At 39.9% G+C, this 12,253-nt stretch overlaps 1 protein-coding gene across 1 annotated transcript in view; it reads right to left on the bottom strand.

Moving 5' to 3' along the window:
* Positions 1–648: 648 nt before the first annotated feature.
* Positions 649–12,253, bottom strand: part of LOC103126403 (cytochrome P450 2C9-like) — a 117,544-nt gene continuing 105,939 nt past the window's right edge. Inside the window, exons 6-9 of the mRNA XM_007537309.3 lie at positions 12,041–12,182; positions 8,895–9,082; positions 5,761–5,902; positions 649–1,395 (exon numbers count right to left, since the gene is read on the bottom strand). Of these exons, the coding sequence (XP_007537371.2) occupies positions 1,214–1,395; positions 5,761–5,902; positions 8,895–9,082; positions 12,041–12,182 (654 nt within the window). The 3' untranslated portion in view covers positions 649–1,213. The remainder of the gene's footprint in view (positions 1,396–5,760; positions 5,903–8,894; positions 9,083–12,040; positions 12,183–12,253) is intronic.

Raw genomic sequence — 12,253 nt, 5'->3', positions numbered from 1 at the left:
TGTGTCTTAAGAGTACTTCACTGTGACTTTGATTTCCATTTTTCTGATAAAAATAGAATTTCTTTTCATTTGCTGTCTGGCCAACTGCATCACCTTTATTCAGCTGTCTGTTCAGTACTTCACAATTTTATTTTATTTTTAAAATTATTTTATTTATTTATTATTGGATAGAGACAGAGAGAAATTGAGAGGGGATGGGGGACAGAGAGAGGGAGAGAGAGAGGGAGACACCTGCAGCCCTGCTACACCACTCACGATCATAGTCCATTCTTCTGCACACCACCCTCACAACTTGTCCCAGTCAAAGGCTATCCTCAGCTGCAGCTATTGATTGGGATTCTACTGCTATAGATTACAATTACCTGCACTAGAAACTGGTAGATTTAAATAGTTTTGGCTATTGATATCAGTCAATTTTTCCCCTAGAAGATGAGGCTGCTCCTGAATAGTTTTTCTTACTTTTGAACACAAACCTAAAATAATAGTAGGTGACACACAGGTCAAGAGAGTTTTCTGTTCTCATTCTGTTTGTCCATAATGGCACTCATCATCATGAGATCCAGCAAGACTTACTTGGATGATTTTCTCCATGTGATGCCTGCATCTTTTACAAAGGAAGGGAAGTCTGAGAACTGCTCTTAAAGATGATTTTTTTATCTTTATTTATTTATTGGATAGAGACAGCCAGAGATTGAGAGGGAAAGGCATGGTAGAGATAGGAGAGAGACAGAGAGACACCTGCAACACTGCTTCACCACTTGTAAAGCTTTCCCCCTGCAGATGGGGACTGGGGGCCCGAACCCCGGTCCTTGTGCATTGCAACAGGTGCACTCAACCAGGTTTGCCACCGCCCAGCCATAAAGATGAATTTTTTAATTTAAACATACTGACAAGAGCTGATTCTATTTGGTAAGACTAATCACTTTGCTCAGTGGCATTTTAACTACAGAAAACTACATGCCAGTAGATCACATTAACACATATGATAGCAGTAAATGATGTCACTGTAAAGAACAGCAGTCACAATGAGTCACTGGACCTCTTTGTTCCTGGAGGTAAGGCATTTCTAAATCTTGAGAGAACGGGGTTGTTGCAGGGGGAGAGGATAGGGAAGGTAATGCCATAAGGTGGAAGAACATGGAAGGAAATGAAAGAAGCCAAGGTGAGGAAGCAGATGAAAAATCACAACCAAAAGTGGGTAGCCTGTCTTTCTTCACACAGGTATCATACAGATCTGGTAAGGAGGTGGTACAGAAGCAAATCCATTGGCAATTGGGGTGGTATCAATATTCTTGGGTTCCACCAGGGATTTCAAGGTAAAATTCTGTAAAATGTTGGTCAAGAATAAAAACAGCTCCATACGTGCCAGGCTTTCTCCTGCACATGACCGTTTTCCTGAAAACAACAAACACAGACAGCAGGGATTACTTGACCATTGTGTTTCTGGCTGACAGAGACCATGCAGTAACTATATGATGATGGTGACTTCAAGACCATAAATCATTTAATGATAGGTGTGATGGGTAAAAGGAAGGAAGGACGTTTGGTTGCTCAAAGAATAAGACACATATGCTATCCACCTAAAGTCTTCACAAGTCTCCATTCAGCAATTATTATCTCTATGTACTATGCAAAACAGTTCATTAAATATTGCTCTTTAGAGAAAAAAATTTTGTTTCTCTTAAAGAAGCTTGGTGGAACTTTTTTGGGTATCACATTAAATCTGTATATGGCTCTGGGGAGAATATTCATTTTTTTCTTTTTTAAAATGTTTTAATCTTTATTTGTTGGATAGAGACTGTCAGAAATTGAGAGGGAAGTGTGTGATAAAGAGGGAGAGATACAGAGAGACACCTGCAGCACTGCTTCACCACTTGTAAAAACTTCCCCCCTACAGGTGGGGACTAGGGGCTTGAACGTGGGTCCTTGCGCACTATAACATGTGCACTCAACAAGGTGTGCCACCACCTGGCCCCTGAGAATATTCATTTTGAAGATATTAATTCTTCCATCCATGAGCATTGAATGTTGTTCCATTTCTTGGTATCATTTTCTATTTTCCTGAGTAGTGACTCATAGTTTTCAGTTGACAAGTCTTTCACTTCTTTGGTCAGCTTTATTCTTAGGTATTTTATTAATTTTGCTGCAACGGTGAGTGAGAGTGATTTCTGGATATCCTCTTCTTCGGATTTAGTGTTTGCATAAAGAAATGACACTGATTTTTGTACATTGATTTTATAGCCTGACACCTTGCAATATTGCCAAATAACTTCCAGTAGTTTTCTGCTGGATTCTTTAGGTTTTTCTATGTATAATATCATATCATCTGCAAATAGTGAGAGCTTGACTTCTTCCCTTCCAATCTGTATTCCTTTGATTTCTTTCTCTTGCCTGATTGCTATGGCAAGAACTTTCAATACTATGTTGAAGAAAAATGGTGATAGTGGACAGCCCTGTTAGTCCCCGATCTGAGGGGGAATGCTTTCAGCTTCTGTCCATTGAGTATGATGTTGGCTGTAGGTTTGCTATATATGGACTCCAGTGTCTTGAGGAATTTCCCATCTATTCCCATTTTTGGTAGTGTTTTGAGCATGAATGGGTGTTGGATCTTGTCAAAGGCTTTCTCTGCATCTGTTGAGATGATCATGTGGTTTTTCATTTTGCTTTTATTGATGTGGTGAATGACATTGATTGACTTATATATGCTGAACCAGCCTTGCAGTCCTGGGATGAATCCCACTTGGTCGTGATGAACAATCATTTTGGTATATTGCTGTATCCTGTTGGCCAGGATCTTGTTTAATATTTTGGCATCATGTTCATCAGAGATATTGGTCTGTAGTTTTCCTTTGTTGTTGTGTCCCTATCTGCTTTTGGTATCAGGGTGATGTTGGCTTCATAGAAGGTAGAAGGGAGTGTTGCTGTTTCTTTGATCTTATGGAAGAGCTTTATTTATTTATTTATTTATTTATTTATTTATTTATTCGAGGAAGGTAAGCTATCTTCTGTTGGTTCAATTCATCAGCCTGACCATGGTTACTTTATTTTTTTTAAATTATTTAATTTTAATTTTTATTTTTTTTAAATTTTTTTTTATTTAAGAAAGGATTAATTAACAAAACCATAGGGTAGGAGGGGTACAACTCCACACTATTCCCACCGCCCAATCTCCATATCCCACCCCTCCCCCGATAGCTTTCCCATTCTCCATCCCTCTGGGAGTATGGACCCAGGGTCATTGTGGGTTGCAGAAGGTAGAAGGTCTGGCTTCTGTAATTGCTTCCCCGCTGAACATGGGCGTTGACTGGTCGGTCCATACTCCCAGTCTGCCTCTCTCTTTCCCTAGTAGGGTGGGTCTCTGGGGAAGCTGAGCTCCAGGACATATTGGTGGGGTCTTCAATCCAGGGAAATCTGGCCGGCATACTGATGATACCTGGAACCTGGTGACTGAAAAGAGAGTTAACATACAAAGCCAAACAAATTGTTGAGCAATCATGGACCCAAAGCTTGGAAAAGTGGAGAGGAAGTATTAGGGAGGTACTCACTGCAAACTCTAGTGTACTTCTGCTTTCTTACTTTGGTGCCATACTCCAAACTCAGTCAATTTCTGCTTTGCATTTCTACTTCTTCTTCTTTTTTTTTTTTACATGCATAACATTCCCCAGATTCCCATTTAACAATACAACCCCCACTATTTCATTCATCATTTTTCATGGACCTGTATTCTCCCCAACCAACCACCCACCCACGCCAGAGTCTTTTACTTTGGTGTAATACTCCAATTCCATTTCAGGTTCGACTTGTGTTTTCTTTTCTAATCTTGTTTTTCAACTTCGGCCTGAGAGTGAGATCATCCCGTATTCATCCTTCTGTTTCTGACTTATTTCACTCAACATGATTTTTTCAAGGTCCATCCAAGATCGGCTGAAAACGGTGAAGCCACCATTTTTTACAGCTGAGTAGTATTCCATTGTGTATATATACCACAACTTGCTCAGCCACTCATCTGTTGTTGGACACCTGGGTTGCTTCCAGGTTTTGGCTATTACAAATTGTGCTGCCAAGAACATATGTGTACACAGATCTTTTTGGATGGATGTGTTGGGTTCCTTAGGATATATCCCCAGGAGGGGAATTGCAGGGTCATAGGGTAGGTCCATTTCTAGCCTTCTGAGAGTTCTCCAGACTGTTCTCCACAGAGGTTGGACCAATTGACATTCCCACCAGCAGTGCAGGAGGGTTCCTTTGACCCCACACCCTCTCCAGCATTTGCTGCTGTTACCTTTTCTGATGTGTGACATTCCCACAGGAGTGAAGTGATATCTCATTGTTGTCTTGATTTGCATTTCTCTGACAATCAGAGACTTGGAGCATTTTTTCATGTGTTTCTCGGCCTTTTGGATCTCTTCTGTGGTGAATATTCTGTCCAAGTCCTCCCCCCATTTTTGGATGGGGTTATTTGTTGTCTTGTTGTTGTGTCTGGCAAGCTCTTTATATATGATGGTTATTAAACTCTTATCTGATGTATGGCATGTAAAGATCTTCTCCCATTTTGTGAGGCGTCTCTTGATTTGGGTAGTGGTTTCTTTTGCTGTGAAGAAGCTTTTTAATTTGATGTAGTCCCATAGGTTTATACTTGCCTTAGTCTTCCTTGTAATTGGATTCGTTTCATTGAAAATGTCTTTAAAATTTATGCGGTGATCTTATGGAAGAGCTTTAGAAGTATAGGTACTAACTGTTTGCTGAAGTGGAATTCTTTTGTAAAGCCATCTGGTCCAAGACTTTTATTTTTGGGAAGATTCTTAATAACTGTTCTGATTTCTTTGTCCGTGATTGGTGCATTTAGGTTTTGTAGTTCTTCTTGGTTCAGTTTTGGAAGGAATATGTTTCTAGGAATTCTTCCATTTCTTCCAGATTCTCTAGCTTGGTGGCCTATAGTTCTTTGTAGCAAAAAATTGTTCTTGAACTAGAGCACTCACTACTCAGCTCTGGCTTATGGTGGAGCAGGGGACTGAAACTGAGACTTTGGAGCCTCAGGCATCAGAGTCTTTTGCATAGCCATTATGCTATCTACCCCCATGCAAAAATGAAAAGATTTTTCAAAAACAAAAGTGTGTTGCTGTACTTTCTTTTATGAGTGTAATATGTGGTTATTTGTCTATCCATGCTTTACATATTTATTCTATACCCTATGTCTACTTACTCTTTATTAATCTCCCACACATCAAGAAAATCCAAGTTTTAAGGGCCGGATAGTGGCACACCTGGTTGAGTGTACATGTTACAGTCCTCATGGACCCAGGTTCAAGCCCCTGGTCCCCACCTACAGGGGGAAAGCTTTGCAAGTGGTGAAGCAGGGCTACAGGTGTCTGTCTTATGCTGTCCCTCTCTACCACTCCCCTTCCTCTCTATTTCTGGCTGTCTCTATCCAATAAATGAAAAAGATAATGCAAAAATATTTTTAAGTACAAGTTTTGTCTCACATAACTAATTATAACTAACATGCTCTTTTATTTCTACACCACCATTAAAAAATCTTTTCTGAGTTTTGATGTATTGATTGTGTCATCTCTACAACCATCCAGTAGTCTCACCCAACAATGCAGAGGTGTCATAAGGAAGGAAAATCTGTAGGCACTGGGGTGGAGCTCATTATAATAGACAAAGAGCGATTCTGTCTGCCCAGGAGTGGTTGCTATGTGAGTGTCCAATACTCCTAAAGAGGAAACTTGTTGTCTGAGGGACTAAAGGGAATGTTACCTGTTGAGAAAGCCATGAAGTGGTCACTCTTCTTAAAGTTGCCACTCTCATCCAGGAAGTGGTGAGGATCGAACATGTTTGGCTTGGGGAATTCTTTGTCATCATGTAACACAGATGTCAGTGAGGTAATTACAGTCATGCCCTGGAATGAGTGGAGGCCAACTGATTATGAAGTCATACAAATGGAAGAAATATTGCTAAATGTTTAGTCCAATTTTTTTTTAATTTCTGGATAAAAAAAAAATCCCAGGTTGAAGGAAGAAAAGGGGTATGTTGAGGCAGACTGAAGAAGAAATAATTGAGGGTAACTTCAAGGCCAGTGGTCGTGACAGCACTAAAGTACATGCTAACAGCACTTGCAGTGCTGAATACACGTGTCCTAGGATGCCCTGAGTCTCTTTGCTTATCAGTGTTTTTAGACACTGCTGTTTGTCCCCACCTGCTGCTTTAATTGCTTCAACGTTCACTCATACTGTATATGTGTTTTAGTTCAACATAGAAATGTGTCTTTGATATGAATTGAGAGAAGCATTCAGGAAAGTGGGCCTCACTCTAAGGTGAGGGGAAATATAGGCTCTTTAGTAGAAATGTGCGGTTCCTGCTGTCTGAGGGTTCATATATAATATTGCCTATCACAACCTAATCAACACATCGAGTGCCACACTAGCATGTTTCACTTCAGACTTTGTCCAGAGACTTCAGGTGTGGAACAAAACCTTTCAGCTTCATCACTCTGGTGAGACCTTTCCTTTCATAGTATTCTCTAATTCCATTCCAGGTGTTCCACTCCCCAATAAAGTCCCCAAACCTAGATACAGACCAGGTCCCGTGAGATAGACCATATGTTCACACATGTCCATAAACCAGGGAAAAATATATACCTGAAAGCAGAAGTACACAAGAGTCTGCTGTGAGTACACTTCATCTGCACTATTCCAGCATTTAGGTCCATGATTGTTCAACAATTTGTTTAGCTTTGTATGTTAACTCTCTTTTCAGCCACCAAGTTCCAGATGCCAGCATGATGCCGACCAGACTTCCCTGGATTGCCGACCCCACCAATGTCCTGGAGCTCTGCTTCCCCAGAGACCCACCCCACCAGGGAAAGAGAGAGGCAGCCTGGGAGTATGGACCGACCAGTCAATACCCATGTATATCGAGGAAGCAGTTACAGAACCCAGACCTGCCACCTTCTGTACCTCATAATAACCCTGGGTCCATGCTCCCAGAGGGATAAAGAACAGGAAAATTATCAGGGAATGGCATGGGATGCGGAGTTCTGGTGGCAGGAATTGTGTGGAGTTGTACTGTTCTTATCCTATAGTTTTTGTCAGTATTTCCTTTAAAAAAATTTTTTTGTATTTATTTATTTATTCCCTTTTTGTTGCCCTTGTCATTTTATTATTGTAGTTATTATTGTTATTATTGATGTTGTTGTTGTTGGATAAGACAGAGAAAAATGGAGAGAGGAGGGGAAGACAGAGAAGGGGAGAGAAAGACTGACAACTGCAGACCTGTTTCACCGCTTGTAAAGTAACTCCCCTGCAGGTGGGGAGTTGAGGCTCCAATCTGGATCCTTACGTCTGTACTCGGGCTTTCTGCACCTGCGATTAACCCACAGCGCTACCGCCCAACTCCCCAGTGTTTCTTTCTTATAAATAAAAATTATATAAAAGAGAAAATAAACACACAATTGATTAAAAAAATAAGAAAACCCTTCATTTTGGTAATATTCATTTAAGATCATTAATTGAAGAAAGTTGGATCGATTAATAATATTGCATGAATAAATAGATATCATGTTATGAGTAAAGTCTTCAATAGAGATACCATAGATCTTTATTACTAAATGTTAAGTAAGAATCATGTCAATAAAAAACATCTACTAGATACCAGAATGAAGATAACACAGACAACAGTGAGTACAGTTTCCTTATATCCCTGCTTTTCACTGAGATTCAAAGAGACATACAAATAACTAAATACCCCTCTGACCAAACCATAACTGCTAAAAAATCCTTAGTTTAAAAAAAAAATCACTCCGGGAGTCAGGCAGTAGCGGAGCAGGCTAAGCGCACATTGCACAAAGCAGAAGGACCCACATAGGGATCCGGGTTCAAGCCCCCGGCTCCCCACCTGCAGGGGAATCACTTCATGAGCGGTGAAGCAGGTTTGCAGGTGTCTATCTTTCTCTCCCCCTCTCTGTCTTCCCCTCCTCTCTCCATTTCTCTCTGTCCTATCCAACAACAATAATAACTACAAGAATAATAAAAAAGGACAACAAAAAGGGAATAAATATTTTTAATTTAAAAATTGCCCCAACAAGTCCTGGATATACTGTATATAATTATTATCTAAACTCTTCATAAAATCAAATTGACTGGAAGCCGGGCGGCAGCGCTGCGGGTTAAGCGCAGGTGGCGCTAAGCAAGGACCAGCATGAGGATCCCGGTTCGAGCCTCCGGCTCCCCACCTGCAGGGGAGTCGCTTCACAGGTGGTGAAAGCACAGGCAGTGAAGCAGATCTGCAGTTGTCTGTCTTTCTCTTCTCCTCTCTGTCTTCCCCTCCTCTCTCCATTTCTCTCTGTCCTATCCAACAACGATGACATCAACTACAACAACAATAAAAAGACAACAAGGGCAACAAAAGGGAAGATAAATAAATAAAATTACAAAAAAAATTTTTTTTAAATCAAATTGACTGATAGAAAACAGACCAGGTTAGGAGCTCAGAAGTAGAGCAGAGAATTTGCATGCAGGAGGCCAGGTTGATCTGCTGCCTTAGGTATCTGAGAGCAACACTCTATTGCCTCTCCCTCTGTCTTTCTGATCTTCTCTGATGCAATAAAATAAATGTCTTGGGAAAAGGAAAAGAAAGAAGAAGGAGAAAACAGTTAAAGGATAAATAGCTAAAGGATAATGAATGTATTAAAGAAACAGAGCAAATTTAGAAGACTTGCAGTTTATAAACTAAACTGGAAACAACAAAAAATCCAACCAAGACTCCAGGCAGATTATGCCTTTTTTTCTCTCTCTCTTATATACTCTCTCAGTCACAGAGAATTGAATCTATACCATGAAATAGATAGATATGAATAGAGTCTCTGAGGTCTGTATAAGAGAAACAAAGGTTACCTTAGGGATGACATAGTTCCTGAATTTAATGTCACGGGTCACGGCATGAGGCAAATTATTGGGGATAATGTCAGTGTATCTCTGGACCTCATGCACCAAGGCGTCCATGTAGGGCATGTGGCTCCTGTCCTGCATGCTGGGGCTCCGGTGTCTGCCAATCACACGCTCAATCTCTTCCTGGGCCTTAGCTGATAAAGACACAATATGCAATGATGGCAAAGAGAGGGGCTGGGTGATGCACACCTAGTTAATTAAGCACACACAGTACCATGTGCAAGGACCCGGGTTCAAGCCCCAGCTTCTTTACTTGCAGAGGGGACCCTGTGTGAGTGGTGAAGCAGGTCTCAGGTGTCTGTCTTTCTCTTTCCTTGTCTTCCCCTTCCCTCTCAATTTCTCTCTGTCAAAAAAAAAAAAAAGGAAAAAGAAAAGGAAAGGGAAGAAAAGAGGAGAGGGAAAGGCGGGGAGAAGAGGGAAGAGAAGAGACACAAAAGAAAAAAGTGTGGGGCCAGGCAGTGGTGCACCTGGTTAAATGCACACATTACAGTGCGCAAGAACCCATGTTCGAGCCCCGGTCCCACCAGCAGGGCAAAAGCTTCATGAACAGTGAAATAATGCTGCATCTCTCTCCCTCTCTCTCTCTCTCTCTCTCTCACTCTCACTCTCACTCTCTCTCTCTCCCTCTCAATTTCTGTCCCTATCCAACAATAAATAAATAAAATATTTTTCAAAGAAAAAAATGCAAACACCATCTACATATCAATTCAAGGTGATATTCAGTATTGCGAAGGCATCTCTACATCAGTAAAAGTATCAATTGTGTGCTATTCGAAATAGTAACTCTTCATCTTACATATGAAAAAACTTTCCACTTTAATCATTTTAGCTATTTCTTCTAAAATTTATATTCCATTTCTGAATAATGACTTTTTTGTTTCCTACTTGTTTTTAGACAATGTCAATGTCTTGATATAGGGGCTGAGAATTTACATCTAATATCCACCTATAAAAAAGCATACTCTCTGAAGTATATGCACTACTCCTCTTGCCATATATGTTAATTTATAATTTTAACTATCAAAATATTCATTTAAATATCATTCTGACTATTAAATATTCATTTAAATATCAAAATATTCATTTATATATCATTTAATTATCAAAATATTCATTTAAATATCATTAAATGATATTCATTTAAATATCATTCTGACTAGGTAAGTAGGAAACAAAAAAAGTCATTATTCAGAAATGGAATATAAATTTTAGAAGAAATAGCTAGAATGATTAAAGTGGAAAGTTTTTCAATATGTAAGATGAAGAGTTACTATTTCAAACAGCACACAACTGATACGTCTTCTGATGTAGAGATGCATTCACAATACCGAGTATCACCTTGAATTGATATGTAGATGATGTTTGCATTTTTTCTTTGGAAAATATTTTATTTATTATTGGATAGAGACAGAGAGAAATGTTAATTTTTATGTTATTTTATAATTTTAATTATCAAAATATTCATTTAAATATCATTCTGACTACAGAAGTAATAAACCTAAGACAACTAAGATTACTTCTTCACTACACCATATTAAATAGCAATTAACAATATACTTACCTATTAATTTAGGATTTTTTCCAACTGCCAAGACAGATCCTTTGAATTCCTTATAATAACTTTGCTAATATTGGAAATGTAACATAATTAATCACTTCTGTTATCTCTCCTCACACCTAGTTATCTGCTGCTCTGATTTGAAATAGGCTTTCAAGGCCTGGTAGTAGCAATGTAGAAATGATCTCTGAGAGACTCATTAGATCTCAACAATTTTCCACTTGGGCTTTAATAGGGAAAATTCTCACTCAGACATGTTACTATGTGCAAGGACCCTGGTTGAAGACCCCACTCCCCACCTGTAAGGGTGGAGGGAGGCTTCACAAGCAGTGAAACACTGTTGTAGGTGCCTCTCTCCCTGTTAACTCTTCTCTCGCTCTCTCTCAATTTTTGTTGATACAAAGGAAACAAAGTAAAAAGATGGGCTGGCAGTAGCACACTTGGTTGAGTGCACACACTACAGTGCACAAGGAACCAGGTTCAGGGCTCTGGTCCCCACATGCAGGGGGAAAGCTTCATGACTGGTGAAGCAGGGCTGCAGGTATCTCCCTATCTCTTTCCCTCTCAAATTTCGCCCTCAAATTATCACTGTCTCTATCCAGTAATAGATAAAAAGATTTTTTAATTGAAAAAAGGTTGAAAGAAGAAAAAAGGAAGGAAGGGAGGGGGGAGGGAAGAAGGAAATGTGAGAAAGATACTGGGAGCCATATGTTTGTTTTTTCCTGAATTTCTTAATTATTTTTATTTATTTACTGGGTATAGACAGCCAGAAGTTGAGTGGGAAGGGGTTGGTAGAGATAGGAGAGAGACAGAGAGACACCTGCAACACTGCTTCACCATCTGCAAAGCTTTCCCTCTGCAGGTGGGGACCAGGGACTCAAACCCAGGTCCTTACACATTGTAACATGTGAGTTCAGCAAGGTGTGCCACCACCTTGCCTGGAGCTGTACATTTCTCATGTAGCCACTAAGTAACAGCAATAACCCAGTGGTAAAAAAAAAAAAAAATTAAGAGAGTCGGGCAGTAGTGAAGCAGGTTAAGCACAGGTGGTGCAAGCACAAGGACTGGCATAAAGATCCTGGTTTGAGCCAGGCCCCCCACCTGCATGGGAGTCGCTTTGCAAGCAGTGAAGCAGGTCAGCAGGTGTCTATCTTTCTCTCCCCCTCTCTGTCTTCCCCTCCTCTTTCCATTTCTCTCTGTCCTATCCAACAATGAAGACATCAACAACAACAATAATAATAACTATAACAATAAAACAACAAGGGCAACAAAAGGGAATAAATAAATAAATATTAAAAGATTAAATCCAGACACTGCTTTGCTGAGTTTGTTACAGCCCACAATTTCTTGTCTCTTCAGTCATGCTTCCATATATTATAAAGATGTCACATTAATCTCTCTTCACTAAATTTGGGAAAAATTATTTGGTCAGTTTTTTAGGTAATACATAGATTCTCTGCAGTGGATGGGGGGTGCATTTGAAGTGTTTTGCAAGATGTTTCCTATAATTCACCCAGCCACTATGCTGTCCTACCCGCGACCTCTGGGTGCTTCAGCAGCAGGAGGAGGGCATATCTCAGGGTAGTGCTCGTGGTCTCTGTCCCAGCTACAAACAGATCAAATACAGTGACTGCCAAGTTTTCCAAAGTGAACTCAGTCTGCTGATTATGTTTCTCCTAGGATGATATGAAAATTATTCAGTGAATTAATTTTCAGAATTACAGTAATTCAAAATAACTTATAGGGC

Source organism: Erinaceus europaeus, chromosome 1 (genome assembly GCF_950295315.1).
Source record: "Erinaceus europaeus chromosome 1, mEriEur2.1, whole genome shotgun sequence".
Lineage (NCBI taxonomy): Eukaryota > Metazoa > Chordata > Mammalia > Eulipotyphla > Erinaceidae > Erinaceus > Erinaceus europaeus.
Note: the sequence above shows the minus strand (reverse complement) of the source record. Positions and strands in the feature narration are given on the sequence as shown.